The sequence below is a fragment of the Salvia splendens genome, chromosome 5 (genome assembly GCF_004379255.2).
Source record: "Salvia splendens isolate huo1 chromosome 5, SspV2, whole genome shotgun sequence".
In the NCBI taxonomy this organism is placed as follows: Eukaryota; Viridiplantae; Streptophyta; class Magnoliopsida; order Lamiales; family Lamiaceae; genus Salvia; species Salvia splendens.
In genome coordinates this window covers 31,766,387-31,790,150 of record NC_056036.1, presented here as the reverse complement: position 1 = coordinate 31,790,150, position 23,764 = coordinate 31,766,387, and the positions used below count along the sequence as shown (strand labels likewise).

At 40.5% G+C, this 23,764-nt stretch overlaps 1 protein-coding gene and 1 long non-coding RNA gene across 4 annotated transcripts; one reads left to right on the top strand and one right to left on the bottom strand.

Moving 5' to 3' along the window:
* Positions 1 to 16,820: 16,820 nt before the first annotated feature.
* On the top strand, positions 16,821 to 20,466 carry LOC121801978. 3 transcript variants are annotated; one of them, XR_006050721.1, is made up of 4 exons: positions 16,821 to 17,575; positions 18,397 to 18,488; positions 19,422 to 19,509; positions 20,177 to 20,466. It is a non-coding gene; the product is annotated as an uncharacterized LOC121801978 (long non-coding RNA). The 3 variants fall into 3 exon arrangements; XR_006050720.1 differs by having other exon boundaries at positions 16,824 to 17,575; positions 19,422 to 19,487; XR_006050719.1 differs by lacking the exon at positions 20,177 to 20,466 and having other exon boundaries at positions 17,101 to 17,575; positions 19,422 to 19,667.
* A 1,697-nt stretch (positions 20,467 to 22,163) lies between these two features.
* Positions 22,164 to 23,761, bottom strand: LOC121805397 (2-oxoglutarate-dependent dioxygenase 33-like). Its single transcript, XM_042205231.1, has 6 exons — positions 23,596 to 23,761; positions 23,383 to 23,528; positions 23,249 to 23,268; positions 23,123 to 23,169; positions 22,745 to 23,048; positions 22,164 to 22,675 (listed from the first exon to the last, which is right to left on the bottom strand). The coding sequence occupies exons 1-5, from the start codon at positions 23,611 to 23,613 to the stop codon at positions 22,746 to 22,748; spliced, it is 534 nt and encodes a 177-aa protein (XP_042061165.1). The 5' UTR covers positions 23,614 to 23,761; the 3' UTR covers positions 22,164 to 22,675; position 22,745.
* Positions 23,762 to 23,764: the final 3 nt, after the last annotated feature.

Sequence of the window (23,764 nt, the reverse complement as noted above, 5' to 3'; positions counted from 1 at the left end):
GGGGGAAATTATTAAGGGGCCGAATTTGAATTTGGGGGGGGGGGTTGCAGATTTGCAGGGGGACAGCGACTTGAATGACGCGTGTGCAGAAAAGGACAGGCGACGTCCAATCAGGAAGCAGCGCACTCAAACCGCCTCCCACACGAATCGACGCCAACCTGGAACCGCTTATAGCAGGTTACAAACCCTCAACTACCCATTCTACTCTCATATCCAAACCGTCTCTCTCATTTCACTTCACAACCTGCAATTTCTCTCTGCAAAATTTCTCACCGTCATCCACAAACACCAAACCACCCCTACATTACACACAGAAAATCACAGATCTAAGCCATGGGAAAGAAAGCATGGGCAAAGAAAATCAAACCCACTTCAACCTGCAGGGAAGAAACTCCAGAATCACCACCGCCGCGGGAAGAACGGCCGCCGAACCCGCAACCACCGGAGCCGACTCCTCAGGCTCCGGCGATGGTTTCTTTGAACGCACTGGCGGAGTTCCTCAGACAGCAGGACCCGAATAGAGATTGGGCGACTGCGTTGGCAGGTTTCAGCCAAGTCGGGGGAAAATCGAGCACAACCGGAGAAACCCCAGTAGAAACTACAACAGAACCCATCGTGCAGCCCACCGTACAACCACCCACTTCCATTCCGACTTCATCAACAATTGCGCAGGAAGGGAAACCTCCCTTGGCGACCGAACCCTCAGAATCCGCCCAAACTCCCTAACGAAGCGACTCAATGGATGTGGACCCCATCTCCGCCTATTACGATTCTGACCTAGAGGAAAGGGAAGTGAGAAGAAGAAAGGAGGAAAAGAGCCAGAAGGGGGGCGATGAACCAGAGAAAACGCCGACAGCGGAGCCCATTCCTCAAGAAACAGCGAGAGAAAAGATAGATCTAAATGAGACGGCCAGAAAACAAGGCCTAATGACTGATAAAGAATTTCAGGCACTTCTGGATGAGGTAAATCGGACGGAAGATGGTACCGCCACGATTGGTGAGGGTCTAGACCTCGCATCAAGGGCAGTAGAAGAGGGTGAGAAGGACGATGGAGTGAACAACTCAGAAGGCCTAGCCGAACGGCCAGTAGACAAAGTGGTGGGAGGCCAGACTAGAGAAGAAGGGACAGAGTCAACAACTCCCCAGACGGAGGCGGGGAAGAGTGATGTGAATATCGAGGAGGAGGAAACAGTAGCAAGAACAGAGGTACCCGGACCAGTGGTACCGCCAGTGATAAAACCAAAAGCTGTCAAGAGGAAGTTGGTGTTGAAGGGCGACCCTAGGGCAGGACAGCCGAGCCGAAGAGGGTGTCGCAAAGATGCTTAGGGAAGTGGGCATCCAGTAAAGCAAAGGTAAACACGGCGGCAGATCCGGTGGAGATTTTAAGCGAAGAGGAAGGGACCACTCCCACAAAACCTGGGGAGGGATCCTTACCCGCTACTGATTTGGAGGATACTGCGGTGGCAATCGAAGCGGTCTCCCAAACGCCGAGTGACCAGGGCGAAGATATGACGCAGATGGCTGAGGGGCTCCACCTCGCATCTGCACCAGCCGGTCACGTCGAGCCGAGAACTGGGGGTACTTGTATCAGTACTGAGACCCTACCCTCTGCCCCAGATCAATTTTCAACACAAGCTGAGAAGGAATCCGAAGAAGAGAAAGACGAGGATAATGGAGAGGAAGCTAGATATCAGGAAGAAGGGAAGCGAAAAGGGAAAGCTCTTATGAAGAAGAAACCCAGTGTCAAGAGGCAGCGCACAGCAAATACAGGCGTAGTCATAACTGAAGCCGTTCAGAGAACCCCACAAAGCCGCAGGGAACAGAGTGATAGCGAATACGCTATCAGTGAAGAGTCGGACTCAGATAGCGAAATATCCTTAGAGAATGAGGAGTGCAGTGAGCAACAACTCCCGCGCGATCATCGGGAGCTAGTGCACCCTCCGGTAGAGAGACTGCGGTACCGGTGCTGGTCAGTAGATCTTACTGACGGTCTGGTGGAGGAAATGAAGTTATTCGACTCTAAGAAGCTACAAAAGGTCTTCGATGGCAAGGATGAAGGGAGTAAGCAAGTTAAAAGCGGAAAGGTACTTCATATTCCCTCTTTGGATGAATTGGGAGCCCGTGAGCAGTTTCTCTCTTATTTGCATGCGTTAGGATTCGAATGGTTGTTGGAGAATGGGAATCCGAACATCAGTGTTAGGTTAGCAAAGGAGTTCTGTACCACATTCCGATTTAGAGTCACAACAGATTTGGATGAGGTTTCTATAAGTTTCCGGTTGTTTGGAGGGGAAATAATTATGAATCTAATTGAGTGGACAGTAAGGTTGGGGATGTGCAATCTGGAGGAGGCGATAGGATCGGAGTGGCGGAGTAGGGAACGGGGAATTCCCCATAGGCACGTAGATTTCGAACCCCAGGAGGCGTGGGAAGAGTTAACTCACCCATCCTCCGGTGAATTTGCGTCCACTCTCTCTCGCTCAATCCATTTCAATAACCCAATCCTACGCCTAGTCTAGCTTCACTTGGACTTCAATTTGTTGGGGCAGTCGAACTCCGCGGTAAGAAACATCAATGACGAAGTTATACCTTCTGTGGTGCGCGAAGCGCGGAAGGAAATTACATCTAGGATTCTGGACAGCGTACCAATGCCATCTAATTGCCACCCACCCAGCGAGAAACCTCACTCTCTGCCATATCTTGGGAGTGTTCGTCAGAAACAACATCATCATCACAAAGGCTGAAGGTTTATCTCCCCAGATCATGGTAGACTCCCCTGGGTTGTTTGACACCCCATTTTTCGTCCTGATGAATGCTGTGTAAATGAGACAAGGAGTACCGCATTTTTACGCGATGGGCGAGGAAGCTATACCGACTGGGAGATCTGCAGCACATCCGGGGACACAAGATCAAGAGCAGAGATAGGAGAGGCTAGAGAAGGCAGTGGAAGAGTTGGCGGAAGAAAATCGACAAGCTAGGGCAGAGTTGGCTCGCCTGACTAACGAGATGGAAGAAATTCTGAAGGAATTAGCGGAAGGGAAGCTAGTGAGAGAACCGGACCGAGTGGCCACGGAGGCCGAACTAATGAACCACGAGTGTCAGAGGAGGTAGTACCCGAGACAGAAGAAGCAAAGCAGAAAGAAGAAGCGGAACAAGAGGAATCTGAGGAAGAACCATCCGGAAACGAGGAAGAGGATTTGGAGGAACCACCTGCACCAGTCCCTGCACCGAGGAGGAGCAGGAGAAACGCGTGACCACCACCCCACCTGACAAGTTAGTTTTTTTAAGTTTTAGTTTTTCGTTTTTCATTTTTATGTGTTTTTTTTAGGTAATATAATTTGTGTAGTATGTGAGCAAACCCCTTTCATAACACTTAGCCTATATAATAGTCTAAGTGTGAGAAGTAAAGGGTTTGCTATTTTGACGCATGTGTTCGTGTTTTCTTTGTTTTATTTTCATGTGCATGTAGGTCACACTTAGCCTACTGCGTAGTCTAAGTGTGAGGAGTTTGGTATATATGTGCTGTGTTTGTTGGGTTCTGCTTAGGTTTTAAATTCACCCACTTAGCCTATTATATAGTCTAAGTGTGAGAAGTTTGTAGTAGACGCATGTGTTTTGCTTGTTTGGTGTGTCTGTGTGTCAGCCATACTGGCCATTACCTTTTTTTCCACTTCACAGCTCTATCTGAGGGCAGACACTTGTGAAGTGGGAGGGGCGATGCAATGGCCAGTATGACATGTGTACATAGATGTTTTCTGTGTTTAGTGTTTGTGTAGTGTCTAGGTCTAGTTTTTTTTTTGTATACGTGTTGATTGGACTTAAAACTCAACTGTCTCGAGCTGACGGTGAGGGGAATTGAGGGAGATAAGACATGCTGGACAACGGAAACCGACCTCGTTAGTATCTCCTAGTCAGTATAGATGATGCGAGTATGAGAGAAAAGCCCATCCTTAGAGCCCAAACACAAAAGCCCTCTTTAAATGTGAGATAAAAGCCTAAAGTGGAACCACTTTCCACTAATTCAGGAAAGAAAAGAGTGGCTGCCACAAGTTGCCTAGGGTGAAGTGATCGCGTGTAGCAAACACTGAAGGCAGTTGGAACCCCCCCTCCCCCAAAAAAAAACCACCCTTAGAACCCATTTTCTAGCCATATATACCCAGATATAACCCACTAGCCACTGGAACTATGTGTGTGCAAGGCATAAGGAAAGAAGGAAACTAGCCAGCAGGACATACAAGAAGAAAACCAACTGGAAGAAATAGAGAGGCAAGGAGAAAATGACCAGGAAGTCATTCCAGGTCCAAAAAATAAGAAGGAATAAGGGTGGCGAAGCCACAAAAAGAAAGGAGAAAAACGGGAAGAAAATGGTCGGACACACTTGACCGCAAAAAATTTGAGAAGGAATAAGGGTGGCGAAGCCACAAGACGTTACTGACCAGTTGGAGCCCAATATCAGAAAACGTCCAACCGTAAGAAGTATCAGCCGAAAGCTCAAATGCACACAATTCCCCCGCATCAGAATAAAGTAATGGTTTTTTAACCTTAGAGCCTTAAGAACAACCACCCAAACACTACAAGCCAACAACCCCGTTACAAGCTTTAAAAACCTTCGGTAGCCGCACGTGAGATCTAAGTCCAAAGCATCTGTGGTTCAGCATTATGAGAGAATACAGTCCTAACATCCCGGTAAGGAATGAGTTACTGAGCTTATCTGGTGTTTGGCCGAGAGTTTGGGTGATCTTGACGAGCGGATATACTGACTGGGAAGGAAAATGGGGGAGGCGGAAGTTCAAGGCTGTCTAAGGCCGGATTGCACCTAATCCCAAGGGGAGGGATGGTTGAAAATATAGCCCGATTGATGCGTTAATGTGTTTAAGTTTTTTTTTCTTTTGTTTTTTTATGTGTGTTTGTCTTTTTTTTAGTGTTTTTCTTTGAGTCATAGTTTAGGGTCTAGGTTAGGATAGAGTCGGTCAGGGGTGTAACCAAGCTAGAATTCGACTTACTTCTTTTGTTTGTTCTTCACGCTTGAGGACAAGCATGGGGTAAGTGTGAGCAGTTTGATAAGTCGTATTCTAGGCCTTGGTTACTGGTCAGTATAATGTGCATAATTGGAATATATCTGCAAAACAGTTGCTAAAATGTACAGGGAGAGTGTTCTAGCTAGTATGGGAATGTTCGGATAATTCAGGTGAAAACCAGGATGCATGCCAAGAAGGCTCGAGATGGAGAATAAGAATAGCTGGGAAAATCAGCCGCAAGCAAGGGGCAAAAGAGTCATTTCATGAAGAGAGTCTACCCTAAAAATCAAGGGAGGCCTCCCACTTGGAGAGAGAATCAGAATCAATTAGTTCATCAACTCCTACGCTTAGTTAGCAATCTCTCTTCGGTAGATCAATCCTTCAGCATTATCCTTCATATTCTCATTCCTCGCCACAACCATGGTCACCTGAAACTCATCAGTTCGCCGGAGTTCCCCATCCTCTTGTTCCAGTCAGCGTGTTTCGTAATGTTAATAGTTTCATCGCCCGTAGTGGCAAAACAATCTTTATTTGCTTTCTTAGTTAATCGCACTTGTTTTCTTACGTTGGATCTGTTGCTTTTTCAATACTTTCTGACTTGAAGTACTGTGGTTAAGATCCTGACGTTTTTATGCTATGAAGTTGTTTCTGTGCATCGGTGCTTGTTTGATTTCGTTCTTTTCTGCCTATATAGCTTAGATCCAGTTGTTACGGTAATTTCCAGTTGTTGCGAGCATGTTTTTATTTCCGAATTGATAGATCTGAGTTTATGAGTTCAGTTAGTTGTTAGATTTTAGATCTGAAATGGTTAAGTGTGAAGGCCTAGTTTACGTAGTTTCTGCCACCTTGCATGTCACCCAGTAAGTTTAGTTGCAGTTTCGGTGTTCGATCTTTTGATTTGAAGTTTTAATTGTAGATCTATGTTCATGAAGTTGTTAATCTGTGTTTTTATGGTGATAAGTCTGGATTTGCTGATTTGAATTGATTCATGTTGAAGAAGATAACATCTCCATCCACTTTGGGACCACTTTTGCTTTTTAACCACTTTTTACTTTTGTCCTTTACTTTTCATCTGTTACTTTTCAGAGTTGTAGGCCTAGTCACCTAACTACCTCTTTTCCTCTGATATTCCGTTTAGCCTTTTTTAGTAAACTCGTACTTTCCATATGTTTCTGAAACATCATGTTCCCCACTGTCACGTACACAGCCGCCTGTCATACATCTCTCCTACCTCTTAGTCAGTAGAGTACCATCTTAAATTCCAACCTAGATTAAGTCTCAACCCAAAGCGTGGTAGCTAACCAAACCTTCCAGAATATCACCACGATACCAAAACGCATCATCTCTGTGGGATTCGACCCTTACGTCCACTATACTAGTCAGTAGAAGTGGGTTGAGGAATTTTTGATATCAGGTTCAGGCTTAGCTGGGATTTCCATCTTGATCAGTAGGATACATCCTTGCTCGAAACGACACCTGACACTAGCATGCACTTTCAAGCTATATCAAAAAAGCTACGCTTATAGTATTACAAAAAAAAAGATAAACTTTTCTATTGTTTTGCTCTTAGTTTCTGAATTAAGATGCTGATGGTTTGGCATTATGGTTAGTTTTATAGGGCAATTCAAATTAAAAATTGGTTTGTTTTTTAGCTACTCTATTTAAATTTAATTATAATGTTCAAAACTATATTCTCGTGTTGAGATTCAAACATTTTTTTTTAAATTGTGCACTTCAAAGTATATATATTTTTCTCCTTCGGGATGACTTTTTAATACACGCATTTGTAGTTTTTGTAAATATTCAAACGATTTTAATAAATATTTATGTGCCAATTTTAATGAATGATTTTTTACTTTCTGTTTTCGATGCATAAAATTTATATTTAAAAAAAATACTTTCTCCCTCCCTTACTAAGAGAAACATTTCTTTTCGACACGAGATTTAAGAAAATGAGGTTTTGTTAGTAAAGTCAATAGTGAATAAATTAAGAAATGGAATAAAGTAGAGAGGAAAAATTAAAGCGATAAGGAAAAAAAAAGCAATGACTCTCTTATCTTAGGACGTCCAAAAAAGAATACAAATCACGAGTGTGATACTATTTACTCCCTCCGTCCCATAATAGATGACATACTTGAGGAATGACACACGATTTTAGGAGATGTTGTTTTGTGTGTTAGGTGCAGAGAGGAAATAATATATTTATATATAATGTGAGAGATAGCTTTTTTCAAAAAAAGAAATGTGTCACCTTTTGTAAGACAAACTAAAGAAGAAAGTGTGTCATCTATTATGCGACAGAGGGAGTATAAATTAATACTCCGTATTTGAGTGTGCTATATAGCTATGTAAAAGTTACCTAAGCCCACTTGAAATTAATTAAAATGGAGTAAAACAAAAAAGAGCTATCGGAAAAACAAGAAAGAGAGTGGCCGGGAGTGGAGGAAGGAGGAGCCGACCCTGTATCACGACGGTGGTCCGGAGAGCAACTGAGAGAGATAGGCGGGGCCGGGCAGAGAGAGATTGGGATCGAGAGGGAATGGCAGTGTTGGAGAGAATGGTGTTTACATGAGCATCCTACCCGTTTAATGAACATTTAGAGCTAATTATTTTGTTTTTTTATATTTTGTTTAATTTTAAATTACTCTCTCCTTCAATGAAAATTAGTCTCATTTTGTCAATTTAAAATGGCCATAAAAAATAGTTTCATTTCAAAAATAAAAATTTTATCTCATATTTTACTTACTCGTATATTTTTGTGGACGAATGGAGTATTAAAAAATATTATTTGCATTTTTGTTGTAAGTTATGGGTTAGGGCTACACTTCCAAATCTGGTGTTGTTTTCTTTTTGTTTTTGTTAGTTATGGGTTAGGGCTCCACTTATTTTAATTGGGTTGTGACAATTTCTTTTTATGAAGAGGCCCACATTCTTCACCATGTATTAATTAGTTAATTGAACCAACCAAAGAAAGGCCAGCTCATTCGGCCGGTTCCGATTCTAACTGGACCAGTTTATCGGTTTTAATTTTTCATAAATCCTAGAACCGGAATCGGAACCGGTCGGTTTCGGTTCGGAACCGGTCGATCCGGATCAGAACAGGAACCGATGTGTAATTTTAATCCGAATTTATTTATAATTTTAAATAGTTCAATATGAAAAAAAATAATAATCCAACATCTAGTAATATAACAAATAATACCTAAAATTTAAAATAAATACACAAAAAATACAAACCAACAATACAATAATATACATGTATGGGTAAGAGTGATGCCAAGTGTAGTAGGTCGGACTAGTTTATGTTGGAAAAAATTTTTATAAAAACAAAAAAGAATTCTAAAATCTAGCAATTTTTTTTAAAAATGAGTTTTGAAATTGAATTTCATTTTTCTCTTTTTTTTTTGGCTAAACAAATAACAAATATACAATGGAATTTCCATACTAATTGATTTTCTTGTGACTTTTTAGTTTATAACGGAATAGTTAATAAATTATTCACAAACATGTTAAAATCATATGTAAACATGTTAAAATCATATGTTAAATGAATTGTTATATAAATTTGTTATAAAGTTAAATTTCTATCATATGAAATGACATTGTATTTGTACAAGTTCTTTTGGACATTAAAACAAACTTATGATGTCCTACTCATAGTAGTTAGTTCATCAAAAATGGATTGGGGAAATAATTGAAAACTAAAGTATCAAGGTTTAAACATTTTGAATACTTCAGAAAACAAAGCTTGCAAATTTAACACTATTTAAATCTAAAAATCACTCAATATTTCAAATTATTTTACTTCAATTTCAATATTAATTCAATTAAGTTAGATTTATTAGAATATTAAATTATAACAAAATAAAATTGAATTATAATCCGGTTCTTGGTTAAGAACGGGTCATTTCCGGTCAGAACCAAAACCGGTTTTATTTAAAAAGTTGGAACCGGTTTTCCGGTTCCCGGTTCCTCAATTAACCTGCCGATTCCGGTTCCGGTTAACCGAGAACCGGAGAACCGTTTAAGCACCCCTACCAAAAAGGTTAGTTTATTTATTTAAAATAAAAAAAAAACAAAGAAGATAATTTAGTTTAATTGCCTAATTATCATTAATTAATTGATTATTACCAAATTACATTGCGTTTTTACCCTATCAAACTTCTCTCAGCAAAATCTGGAGCAACTCTCCATAGATTCATGCGCAGCCCTCTATTCGGGAGGGGTGGATTTTTCGGCATCAATTGGTTGGTCGACTGAACCTTTTGTTTCCTCTATTGGATATTTTTAGGCGATATTGTTATTGTTACAATTTTAATTTGAATAACAATTATGGTTATTGGACATTTTATTTGTGAATATAAATATCGGAAAATTTGTTAAGTTGAATAACAATTATGGTCCTATCCCGAACCTCTCAATCTTGAACCAGTTCCTCATTGTCTCTGCCCCGATCCCAACCACACCGGCTCCTCATGTAGCGCCACCCTGTATTCCAGTCGGAGTCTCTGAGCCGCCACACGGTCCACTGCACGTAGATGGTGGCCTCCATGAGCGCCAAGTTGCGGCGACTGTGTATCTATGTGCAAAGTTTTCTTTTTTATACTTTGATAATTCGGTAATTAAAGATTTTTATTGTAATAATATTGTTAGTTCACAATTTATACATAAATGAAAATCTATATACAAAAGAAGAAATTAAATTATTTACATAATTGATCCAATATACCAAATAATGAATAATGATAATTTGACCATCTAAAACTAAATAATTTAATATGATTTTTGTCTATTTAAATAATCCTAACTACGTACCAAAAGAACCCTAAATATAGGTGTATAATTTGGTAATGTGTTCACCGAGTACTTTTATAATCAATCGTGCATGTGTCTCTAAATATGCAGGTTGGGTCGTGGATGAAATAGTGGTTAGTAGGATTGGTGATTACTGTATCCTTGTTGGACCCTCGAAGCCATATATCTCCATAATATTGTCGTGTTCAAACCTTCTTCCAAATTGCATTATTTTAGTGTCTTGTAGTAAATTTATTGTTGAAGTGTTCAGGTCTATATGACCGATAGAATCTTTTGTGAATTCTATTATCTTTCGTAATAAAATAGATGGTTGGTTAATGATTTGTTTTCTCTTTCGGTTCCCTTTTTCTTATTCTCCACCCTTGGTCATGGTTTTCGAAAATAGTTATCCTTAACAAAATGCGGTTGTGACAAAGGTGCAACTCATTATAGAGAAAAAATAAAAATTAATTATTTTATGGGATCAAAATGAAAAGGGTGTCGAATTAACATGACGCAACTACTAAATTTTTTAAACTAATATATTAATATTAAAGTCAGTTAAGTAGTGTTTGCTATTAAGTGGAGTATTAAGTCCAATGGTTAGGATTCTTATAAAAATAGTACTCCCTCCGTCCCACTTTAGGAATCCCGGTTGAGTTCGGCACAGGTTTTAAGAAATGTAAAGGAAAGTTGGTGAAAAAAGATAGTGGAATGTGGATCCTATTTTTTATATTAGTTTTATAATAAAATGTGAGTGAAAAAGGGTTAGTGGAATGTGAGGCCTAATGCCATTTATGGAATATTCCAACCGGGACTCCTAAAGTGGAACACCCAAAAATGGTAAACCGGGACTCCTAAAGTGGGATGCAGGGAGTACTATACTAGTTAGCTATCACAAATAATGTAGAAATAAGATCTTTTAGGATTAAAACAAAAGTATACTAGTGAGATTGAACTGAGAAGTATATGAAATATCGAAAAGAAAAAAAAGGAATTAATATAGTAAAAGTTAAATTATAAAGAAAAGTGAGACCGTTGTGTCACGACCCAAATCTCGTTAAGGATAACAAGATTGAGTAATTCGCGACTAATGAGGGATTAAAGAAGCGGGGATAGAAATGTGGTAGAATCTGAAGGACTTGCCGAAGGCCAAATGTGATATTTCAAAATAACAGTCAAGTATCTCATACAATCTCAGAATAGAATAATTTGACATGTCAACTAAATCAGAGTTCAATGATGAGACATTTCTATTCTCATTTAACAAAACACAGCGGAATAGGTCCCTACTGAACGACTTCGTGTATAAAGACACGAATCGTCGAGAAATCCACACGATTATTTAATAGCATCGACTCCGATCAATTCTTCTCCATCTTGACGTTCAACCTGCACATTTATAAATACATGCAGGGCTGAGTACAGGAGTACTCAGTGGACACGTGCCGAAAACAAAACATACAAATATAGTTGTCATCCATCAACAGTATTACACGGGATTTTTCTTAAAAGACCCGAGCATACTAAATTCTTTTGTGATCTTAAAAGTCCGACTGATCAGTCTAAGTTCTTGATATATCCACCATGTCTGAGAATCCCGTGTGCCGTGAAGGTGGCCACCTTCAACGAACACCCTCGCCGGCCAACCACTCTCTAGGATGGCTCACAGCGCTCGTGCACGAAGAATAGGATTTGCGGTCCTATTGGGAACCGAATTCTTTATCAAATTGTTGGCATCGCCAAACTTTCGGCGTATAGCCCTCACAGACAGGTCTCGAAAACAAAAATTTTATGGCATGACAACAACTTTAAAAGAAATTATCACATATCCATTTTTGAGAAAAAGGTATTTCTTAACTTCAAAACATTTGCTTCATATCCACACTATAGTGGTGGATATTAAAAGAAAGCCCACATAAAAACACTTTAGTTCGAAAGCCCACAATAATCACATAGGAAAGAAGCTCACGTAAAATGCTTCACGTAAAAACTATAACTTTAACAGAAAGCATACTAAATACTTTTCATAAAAACCGTAAACATACTCTAAACTGAAAGCTCACTAAAATACTTTAGTTCGAAAGTCCACATAAAAACCCTTTAGTTAGAAACCCACATAAAAACACTTTAGTTCGAAAGCCTACAATCATATATCACAATAGAAAGCTCGTAAAATACTGTTCGTAAAAACTGTGATTTTAACAGAAAGCTTACGTAAATACTTCTCGTAAAAACTGTGATTTTAACAGAAAGCCTACCTCGTTCGCTTAAAACTCATTAACTTGAATTCTCCTGACTCCACCCTTAACTCGCGGAGATAACCTTTTTTTTAAAAAAAAACAACACCACTTACTAACAAGACTTAAGAAAATTCTTAAACTTTAATTAGAATTAGAATGCATGCCCCTAATTAATCATGGCCCAAGAACTTAATTAGAATTCCGGCTCAAAACCAAATTAGTTTGCATCCCAAGCTCCCTCGTAAATAACTTCCATCCGGCCCAACTGATCTTCTCCCTTTTTGGTTTATTTTGGCCTAAGGATCAATTATTTCAGCCCAATAAATAATTCTCTGCCCAACTTAAATACTCTTCACAGTCCACATAATTAAATGTCCAAGCTCAACAGTTAATTTCTCTGTCCAAGGTAATTTAATTAGGTGGCCCAATGGAAAAAGATAGCCCAATCTCCTTCTCTTTTCTCTTCTATTCATTTCTGGGCCCAAATCATTTTATTAATGCAGTGGCCCAATCTACTCCCCTCTCTCTTTTTTTTTCCTTTAGTTGGGAACAGCCCAACTTCATACTCCCTTCCATCCGTCGGTTCCTCTCCTCACGTCCCTAAGGCCATCCACAATAGGAATAGCCCAACAATAGCCCAGCCATAGCCTAGCCACTGCAACATCATCAGCACTAAAAATCCTCCTGCCACATCATAAATAGCCCAGCCATAGCTTAGCCACATCATAAATAGCCCAGCCACATCAATAGCCACTTCACTAATAACAATTATATAAAATGACATAATTAACAATCACACAATATACGGAATTTAATTTACGAGACATATACGGGAAAAGTTTAATAATACTATTAAAATTTAAAAAAGTACAATAATTTAAAAAAAGTACATTAATTTTAAAAAAAAATACATTAATAAAAAAGAGTGACAATTCACTCCTCGTCTCCGTCGCTGTCGCCTCCGTCGCCACCATCGCCGTCGCCTCCGCCGCCTACGCCGCTGCCGCCGCCACCGGTCTCCCTCCGTATAGCCTCCAACTCGTCCTGCAGGCTCATGAGCAAGGTTTGAAGCACGCTCTTCTCCACGGGATCCGTCGCCACCCGCCATTCGGCCATCGTCTTGATCAACTGAGCGCGCGTTTGGGCGCGAGCGAAGAATTTGAGCTCCTGGGTGGATTGGCCAAGGGGGGATGCCGACTGGACCTCCTGGGAAGCCCCGGCGTTCCCTCTCGCCGCCTGCTGAGCGCGCTTGCGCCCAATCGGGCGAGGTCGGCCACCGACCGAACGCGGCGTGGGGAACTCCTGCGTCGTCTCGGGGAGGTCGTGGGAACCTCCGCTGCTGCCGCTGTAATCACCGGTGTAGTTCAGTCGTTGCTTCTTCGGCTAGCCAGAGTTGACACCTACTCGGAACTTCTCGGACTCGCTCAGTACAAGATAGCAGTTCCAGTAGGTGAAGTCCTTGTATAAACCCTTCAGTGGGAAGGCTTTCTCCGCTATTCTCCTGCAGTCATCCTCCGTTTGGCCACTGCTCATCATGCGGAGTGCGTTGGTGTACAAACCCGAAAATCGGGAGACCGCCGCCCTGATTCGGTTCCAGCCCTTCCGGCAATCCTCCCCGTTGCGGGGCCTCCCCTCCGGGCAAAATCTCTGGTAGGCTGCTGCTATCTTGCCCCACATGTTGACGATCCTTTGCTCGTTCGAAACGAGAGGATCGTCGCAAACACTCACCCACGCCTTGCTGAGCGCGACGTTCTCGTCGTCCGTCCACCTCCTCCGTACCTCCTCCTCACCCGGCTGCGACGACTCGCCGACCTTCTTCTTGCCCTTCTTCTTTGGGGCGCCACGCCCCGACACTGCCCCCCCCCCCCTTGAACTAGAGTCTCCGGAGCTCCGAGAGTATCAAACCCCAACTCATCTAAGGAGAAACTATCAAACCCCAAGGGTGTTTGGGTCGATGTGTGCGAAGACCCAGTCGAAAAATCAAAACTGGGGCGATAGACATCCCCCGCCGTCGCCGGGACCCCCCAGGAGTCCCCTGTGTAGCCGGTACGACCCCCGGAGTCCCCTGTGTAGCCGGTACGACCCCCGGAGTCCACTGTGTCGCCGGTATGACCCCCGGAGTCCACTGTGTCGCCGATGCTCCCCCGGGCATCATCTGCATCCCGGGTACCCACCCCGGTATCGGCGGAAACCCCCCCGGCGGACTCCCCCCCATTGGGGCCCCGGGCATCATCTGCTGCCACGGGTACATGTTGTAGTACCCGGGCACCTGACCCCATCCACTTCCCACAGGGATCGTCGGAGTTTGTGACCCGCTACTCCCGGAACTAGGCTCGTTGTTGAGATCCATTTCCCGTTGTTGATCTTGAACAGAAATTAAGATAGAGAGAGTACTCGTTAAAACAAGTGGTGCGAATGAAAATGACGAGCAAAGCGCGTATATATAGTGTTTCGGAAAAAAAAATTAATTTTCGCGCTAGGCGGTGCGCTAGGCGATCCGGGCGCTGCAATAGCGCCGAACGGACCGCCCAGCCGACCGCCCAGCGCCACATAACCGCCCAGCGCTGCGCGGTTTCTCTCTCCACTCAGCCGTTGGGCGGCTGCAATAGACCGCCCAGCGCCGGCACTCGGCTGGGCGGTCGCTGGCCGCCTATTGTGGATGGTCTAAGTCAACTTCCCCAATTGGGGATCCCTAATTTGAGAACCACCGCATCATCGGTTCTCCCCCTCTCGCCGACCCTCCTCCTTCCTCATCTCGTCGTCACTCCGGCGAGAATCAGTCGCCGCCGCTCACTCCTTCCTCCGGCGTCTCTCCCTCATCCCCTTTCTGATCTCAATTTTTGTTTTCGTCTTTAACTTGGAACGGAGGGCAGCGGCGCGTCGTTCCATCCCTCCCCCTCTCTAGTGAATTTGGTGCAGAATTGGGGTCACCGGGGATAGGAACGGCGACCGGAACCTCACCTATACACAATGAGCCATTGAGATAAGACGAGAGAGATAAGGGAGAAGGGAATTCCATTAATTCATCATTCATAACATGTGTTTACACGGCTACAAAGCTAGCTATTTATAGAAGGAGCTAACTAACACATTAACTAACTTCTAACTAACTTGTAACTAACATATGCTGAGTCATTGCTGACTCACAGCTGACTAGATTCCAGCTATGTGACAGCTGGATTCGAGCATTGCTCACGTACGAGCTTCTTCATCCATGCACCCGCATCTCTCTTCCATGCACACGCTCAGCCATCTTCAGTACATTTATTGAGTTCCTTTTCATGCACCAGAATTCACGCCCTTCGTCTAGCGCCCTCCGCCCAGCGCTCTTCCTCTCGTTGACATCTCCGACAGCAGCTCATCGATTCCTGAGCTCTTCCTCTCACGCCGAGCTCTCTCGGAGGCAGCGGCCCCCGACGATTTTGTAGCGTCGCCGTCCCCGCTTCGGGTACTCGGCGAGTGGAGTTCCCGCTGCCATTCCGCCGCCTCCGTCTGCTCTCCGGGGTTCCGCCATCGTCCGATCCTTGCCGGGCAGCCCCTCGTCGCCTCCGCATCCCGGCTCGCCTTGTCGGCTTATTCTTGGCCTAAAGCTAAGTCTTCCCCCCTTTCCCTTCTACTTTTTTTTTTCAGTTGTGAGTTATGGCAGTAACATGTTGAGAGTTCCATTTGCATCTTGTGAAGCAAGTTATGACTTTTGGGAGGATTGTTAGCTCACTGGAATGAGTTTCCCATTTGTTTGTGAATCCTTGGTTCAATTTAGTGGTGTTGGAGATTGACTATGTTGTTCTAAAGCTGTGATCTTGGAGTGGAGAACTTGTTCACTTGTTTTAGCTACTGGATTCCATTGTTGCTTGGCTAACCATGCTTCACAAATTCCTACTGATTGTTGAGGCTAGTTCTAAGTTCTCTAAGTTCTCGGGCCTAGTATGATGTCCGAAATAATGCAGAGAGGGTGCTAGTGTATTACCTCATTCTCGGTGACTCCTTCGAACGCCGGACTGCCCTCTCGGTCTTCATCACTCCTTCCTCCCTTGCTGCACTTCTTGTGTATTGTGAATATAGAGAGGTGTGAGGAAGGAGATGGCGGTGGGGCTGGTATTTATAGCCAAAACTCCTTGGCATTTTGTGTCTATTTTGGGTTAAAGATTCTCTCTTCTTTTTTTATTTTGGGCTTAAAGCTTCACTACTATTGTAATATCCTAAGCTTTTAGAAGTTTAGAGTTAGCAGTGTTGTTAGGGTCGAGGGTCGCACCGGGTCGATAAGGTGAAAATTCGGGTCGCGGGTCGACGAGTCGACTGGGTCGAGAGACCCACTAATCTAGGCTAATTTTTTTGCCTTTTAATATTAAATCAAATAAATATATTACTCTAATGTTTATAATATATCAAATAATATAAATGTCGACGTAATTCATGTGAATAGAGATAAAGTGGAAAATAGAAATTATCAAAATATCAAAACAATTCATAAGTCATAAGTATAACACAAAATAAATAATTGAAACCATTGTCTAAATACTTTTTTAGTATTCAAAATTATATTATGAAAATTAAGTATTGATTTTTATGTTGAATAATATTTCTTTATAATAATACTTCTTTTATAATAATATAATTTGTATATTGCAATAATACTCCATGGAATAGGTGTAATTAACAAAAAACTAAGTGTTACTAAATGTATTAAAACATACTGCATCATACCAAAAAATATTCATTAATATGTAAAGAAATAGTAATATACAACTTGTCAAGACCAACTAGCAAAACAGAAGTGGTCCCCACCTCATATGCAAAAGCCCATTCACTCTCTCTCTTTCACTTTCCTCTTTCACTTTCCCTTCCCCATTCTCTCTCTACGCTGGTTCCGTCGAAACCGACGATCTTCTTCTTCTTCCTCGCCCCAGCTGCTCGCCCCAGTCGCTCGACCCAGCCGCCTCAGCCGCCCCAACGGCGACCCCTGAATCTCGTCCCACCCACCCACAATGGGGCGACGTCGGTCTCGACCCTTGCGACCCGCGACCCAAGCGTGCTCTGGGCGCGATTTTAACAACACTGAGAGTTAGTAATTAGATTTTTAGTTAGAGGTTTTATGTGTATATGTTTTTATTAGGAATAAAAGAAATACATTAGGAAATTGAATTAATGAGAGAATTAGAAAAAGAAAAAGAGAAAGAAAAAGTTTTGAAAGTGATGAGTAAGTAGGACAAAAATGTGTCTTGTGGAGAAAAAATTAGGAAGAAAATTAAGGAAAAGAAAATAGAAAAATAATAGTCATCCTCATCTTTCTCCTCTCTATTTTTTTGTTCCCTCTCTCCACGCCAAGTTCTCCCTCTCTGTAAAGATTTTCAATAGCCCTCTACTCCCTCCGATCAGCCACCGCGACTCCTCCGGTCGCTCCATCGTGTAACATGTAAAACACTCTATCAATCCAAGCTCTCAATTCCCCTTCTTCCCCTCAATTTTGGAGCTTAGGTTGCAAACACATCTCCACTTATCTTTGGAAAATAGTTGAAATTAGAGGTTAGCTTCCTCCATAACCTCTTCGATCATGTTTCTAAGTATAGTAGTGATGTTAATTTGATGTGATTCTTTTTGTTTGGTCGAAAATTAGGGTTCATAGAATTGAGGATTTTGTTGTTTTGATGCTTTGATGTAATTTGGCTATTGAATTATGCAATTGGAAGTATGATATGATATTTAAGCATGAAAGTGAGGAAAAATCTATTTTTTTGGGATTGCTTTTGTTGGAGATGAATCATAATTGGATTAAAACCATGTAATCTTGGTGTTGAACATAAAGTGTTTGGAGAAATTAACCAATAACACACAAATAGAAATAGCTTGTTTATAGGCTGTTCTGGTGCTGCTGTACTGATCAGTTTCGGCCATCTTAACATGCTAGAATTTATGTTCTAAAAATATTTATGCATACTATCAGGTCTTGGGAAGATGTCTGCAAAATTTCAAAGCATTTCATCAACGTTTGCTATTTTTAAAAATTCATGTTAAACAGTCGCCAGAATCTGTCACAAACTAGCAGGCTGTAGTAAAACGTTCATAACTCCCTAATCCCTTGGAATTTTGAGGAAAACCTTTTTGTAATTAAAATAGATACCTAGAGGTTTATTTTGGTGTATGGCTCGACCCTAGTTATCTCCGAGCTAAGTCAGTTTATTATATGAAGATGATGTAATGCAGTCAATATTTTTCTAAAACTTTAAAAGTTGAGAATAAAAGTTTTTATGCTAAAAGGGAGATAGATAGATGTGATATTTTGGCTTCCATATTTGTGCTTTTAAGTGTTTATTTATAATTTGTATATGTGATTGTTTAAAAATTAGGTGAACCGAGCGCAAGCACAAGCGATAAGGGAAAAGGGCACCTCCATGGTTGACTAAGCTAGTAATAGCGGTTTCTTTTGTGACGTGTACAGGTAGTGTACGCTTGTTCTAGAATTTAATTCCTTTAACTTCGATAAATATTACTACTTGTTTGTGTGATTCGTATGCTTATGCCATAGAACTTAAAAATAATTGTGTGGGTTTGGTATACTTCAAGGTGAAGTGACAGAAACGGTGATATTGAAATTGTTGTTTGGTATTTCTTATGAGATGCAAAGTGATTTAAATAGTTATATGTGTTGAATAATGTGAAAGTTGATATGAAATAGTTGCGTTATGCCCCATTGCTTGAGTGAATCACAGGGTATAGTTGGCATGCCATAGGACAGCAGTACTGTACACATGTTGATCACTCGTCTTCTGGATAACCGAAGCGAGGGTCTATATGATATATCGATAGTTGAAATGTACCTTATATGGGTAATCTATGACAGTTTCCTTGCATAGGCCATATGAAATATTATAGTGTCCGATACGGACTTACATGATAGATGCCCTCATCGGGCTACAGATAGTGTCCGTGTACCCGTGTCCATCACTAAGCATACCTCGGGGCTCTATTTTTGAAATAATATGGTTGTGCTTTGAATTATTTAAATAGTTATGTTTTCCTCAGGTAAAGTTATGTTGTATTGTGTTATATAATTCTGATTGATAGGTGATAGATGGTTATTATTGAAAGTATTACATGATTAATATGATTGTGATGTTGCACTGTTTGTAAACGATATAGATGATTCCTTTAAATGATTCAAACTGTTATGAATGCTTATACTGGGTGACATTGTTTTGAACTTGTATATTGATGCCAATATAAATTGAATATGTGTTGTACGACATTCTAGGTAATAAGGTGTTTACTTGTGATAGTAATATAGATTGAAGTTTTAGAGGTTTTATTCTGGAATACGATTACACTACGAGCTTTTCGAAGCTCACCTCCCCTTTTCTTCTCCCTCTTGCAGAGTATAGAAGTGAGTGAACTCGCTAGTTGGCAGCAGCACGTGTCAAGTCACTACCCCTTTTTGCTGGTAAAGTTGGAGTTTACAAGTGGTATGCTTAGGTTATCTTTTGTTTGTAAATAGTTGGGTTACAGATGTAAGGTTATAACCTTCTTTTGTTAATGGGGATGTAAATAATTATCGGATCAAGTTATCCATATTTTGTTATGTATAGTAGTAAATAGTTATGTTATCAGGTTTATTTACTTATATGATAGTGTTCTATGATGAGTTTTTGCAAAATGGTTGAAAAAAAATAGGCAGGTTTTGTTTATCGATCGTACCGAAAGGTAACGTCACTTATTTGGTTAAAACTAACCGAGTAATGGGTGTTACAACTATATTGGTGTAAGGCATTGGAGAGCTCCAATTTCTATTTTGAGGCTGCAGTGTTGGCTTCCTTTTTGAGTTTTGTGATGCTGTCGTTCATTCCTTATTGGTGATAATTTTGGGGAAGGAAGATCCTTCTCTTGGCTGTTCCTTGAGCCTCGATAAGGGCTCTATCCCTCTATCCCTTTTCGGCTTGTGGCTTGGTTTGCTTACTCTGGGGCAGTTTGGCTTTATCCCCAAATGGTGTAAGTTGAAAAGGGACAAAATGTGGCTATCCTCACAGCTGGAAACCGCAGCCCCTTGGCTGCCTATTTCTCCCCTTCCTTAAATGAGCTTGTGTCTCTTTTCTCCCTTCTTATGTGACAAACCCTTTTGGTGTAATATTGTAGGTACACTAGCTGCCTCCTTGGAGCTTTATGGAAGCAAGAATCGAGAGGGAAGAGGAAGGAGAAAGGGAAAGGAAAAGGGTTCCCTTCTTGTAGCTACTTGGTTCCCATACTAATTTAGCCAACTCCTAGTCTTGCTTAATAGAGTTGGTAGGATGAAAAGTGTCATGTAGGTGTGAGTGTTGTCTCTTTCACTTATGTAATTATGTACTAATAGCATCTCCATTATCCATGTAATTGTATTTCCAAATTGTACTCTTAATAAAAGCATATCTCTTACTTTTATCCTTAAATGCATTCCTTGCAACTTTAATTCCAAGTGTTTCTTCGTACAAAATTTTTTTATACTACAAAAATCCGTGCATGAAAAACTCGGGGTGTTACACGTTAATTGAACACTAGATATGATCATGCATTAAAGTTTAAAATAGATGGTTAGTCCAAATCATATTCTTTTAAAATAAAAATAAGTCAAATAAAAAAATTAGGAAAATCACTCTTGAAGAAAAAATTTATTAAAAATTATGAAATTATGTAAGGTTTGATAAGATTCAATTCAGCTACTATACGACTATGAGATCCGCGAAAAATGAAGGTAAATATTAGGAGGTGTTTGGTTAGACTTTTTTGGTTTCATTAGAAAGGGAATGATTGTTGTTAATGTTTTTATTTTCATGGCATTCATGTTATATAACAAATGTTTGGTTAGACCATTATCATTTATGGAGTTCAATTTCCTTTGTTTGGTTTGGCTTTTAGATAGTTCAAGTTTCCTCTTTTTTCAAACAAGACTCATGTTTTGTAACAGAGTTTCAGTAGTTAGCATAACTAAAGGAATGGCCTTTAATTAGGTGGGTCAGAGCAATTAATGAAGGCCTTGCAGAAATGGTTAAAGACAAACCAAACGATAGAAATGGATTGTATTGATGCATTTAATCCTCTTTTAGGTGGGTCAACGCAATTAATGAGGACCTTGCAGAAATGGTAAAAGGCAAACCAAACGATAGAAATGGATTTTATTAATGCATTTAATCCTCCTAAAAGGCAACATAATTCTGCATTTTATGTACTACTAATTTGTAGTTAAATGTTAGTGTATAATTTCATTATGTTAAGAAAAATAATTTAAAACTATATCCTGATTAATCATAAGTTCATTAAATATTCAGTACTTTTAGGGGTGTGCATTCGGGTTTCGGTTCGGTTTTTAGCCCTGACCGAACCGAACCCGAAAAACCGAATTTCGCCTAAAACTAAAACCGAACCGAAACTGAAAACCGAAAAGCCGAAAACCGAACTTAAAAACCCAAACTAAACCGAAAAATCGAAATTATATAAAAAACTGAAAAATCGAAAAACCTTAAACCGAAAACCGAATTAAAAAACCGAAAATCTGGAGAGAAAGAAAACAGTACAGAAACTTAGAAATTTTCAACCTACAAAACATAACATGATAAAAATGATAATATCCCTAATCCATCAAAGGCATCAACCAACAAATACAAATATGCAATCAACATTCCACAATAAAAAACATCAACTAAAATGTCTTCAATAGTTTCAACAAATTACATCAAAATAAATTCAAAATGAAGTTCAATGACAAGTCTTCAAAACCGAACCGAACCGAAAAACCGAAATAACCGAACCGAATTTCGGTTATAATTAAATAATAGTAACATATGTATATATATATATATATAATAAATAATTAAATAAATTCGGTTATTCGGTTATTCGGTTTTTTTCTTCGCCCGAACCGAACCGAACTGAAAAACCGAAATTTTTGTATTTTCAAAACCGAACCGAACCGAACCGAAATAACCGAACCGAATTTCAAAATTTCGGTTTGGTTCGGTTCGGATATTCGGTTTTCGGTTTTTTTGCTCACCCCTAAATACTTTCATTTGTTATTATACTATAATAATAATGAAGAGTAGTTTTAAAAAATATAGGGTGGATTAATTTGGAATAACCATCTGAGCGTCAATGCAATCGTAAAATAAATCAATTAAAAAGTGTCGAAGCTTAGAAGTAAACAATAACTCAGTTGTAATTACAGCCAGAGATGAAGTCTTGAACATGAGATGGCAATAGGGGAATCCGTTTCGAATCTAGTTTGTTATACTCCATCCGTCCGATAGAAATAGACTAAATTTCATTTTTCGTCCGTCCCATAGAAATAATCAATATCCTTTTATGAAAACTTTTTCTCCTAGTCTTTGACATAATCATTCATGGGTCTTATCAGTATCATCCACTACGTTATTTCAGCTACTTTTTCTCATTCTCTCTTACTTTACCAATTACGCATTAAAACTCGTGTCATCCCAATTAGTCTATTTCTATGGGACGTAGAGAGTAAAAAAACTAAAAGACGAAATTGTTGAGCACTTTACTAACCAAATGCTTCCCATAAACAACAGCTCCATCAATCTTCTTCGCTCCACCACTCCTCTCCACGCATATCTCCAGTGGCTCTACAGCAGCATCGTAGTTTGTCTGATAACAAAAATTAACTGTCAAATCGTAGCATGTATAGCAGAAGCATATATGGGGGCACGATTCGACCTCATAGAAGTATGCAACACAGACACGATATTTCGCAGAATTGTTCATCACCCGGTGCAAAGTTGATTCGTATATCCCATTTGTTAAGATCTGCATCTTCCCAATATTTAGAATGAGTACATATGTCATGCATGTGTGTTCGAATACAAGCTTTAGATACTCTTGTCCGTGTGCGTGTGCGTGTGCGTGTGCGTGCGCGCGCGTGCTGAATGTGCGTGCGTGCCTTCAGCGTGTCGCCTATATTGCAAACAAATGTGCCTGGAACAGGTGCAGCCGGTATCCACTCCCCAACAATATTTCTCACCTACATCTCAAAAAGTCGTAAGAGAAGAAAAATTGCTTTTGTTTGTTTCCGGGACTAGGGAGGAAAACACGTACTTGCAGTGCAGTTATATCGTCGTCTTGATTAACCAATGTTAGTAACCCTATGGGTAAAAGCAAAAAAAAATCAGTTTGGATTCATAAATGTATTAAGATATGAAAGTGCGATGACCAAAATCCTACCGTAGTCAGTGTGTTCGCCACTGGATTTGTTCGAGTGAGAAAGACGTGCAACGTAGCCAACAAACATTAGAGGTATCGGAAAATGGTAAATAGAGGAGAGGAAACAGAAGTAAGAAAGTAGCTCCACAACTTACCATCCAATATCGTTTATGGCATCGGGCATTTGTTTCCTGTTGACAGCAGGATAGCCGATAATGCGAACCACCGAAAACGGATCTCCTGCTATATCACCTTCGAACATATCCAAAGGTCCGCCCAATGCTAGAGCTTTTGGACAAATCTACAATGATGCAACTCATCACACAATTGAATCAAGATACATAGAATTTTTTTTATCAATTTATCACCTGTGCAACGGTTGACATAATCCTCCATTAAATCTTTGAAACAAGGAGGATCACTTGGCTTGAAAATAGGAATAGATTCACCAAGCATGCGTGAAATAAGCTTCATTTTGCATTGGTTAGAGCATCTCCAATAACCGGCATCACCACCGCGACGCCGATTTTTCGCCCA

Excerpts from the sequence above, each read along its gene's own strand:
- LOC121805397 (XM_042205231.1), bottom strand. Across the intron at positions 23,170-23,248 it reads TGGCGAACACACTGACTACG|GGTTACTAACATTGGTTAAT; the intron begins GTAGGATTTTGG and ends TTTTACCCATAG. Across the intron at positions 23,049-23,122 it reads ACGATATAACTGCACTGCAA|GTGAGAAATATTGTTGGGGA; the intron begins GTACGTGTTTTC and ends TTTGAGATGTAG.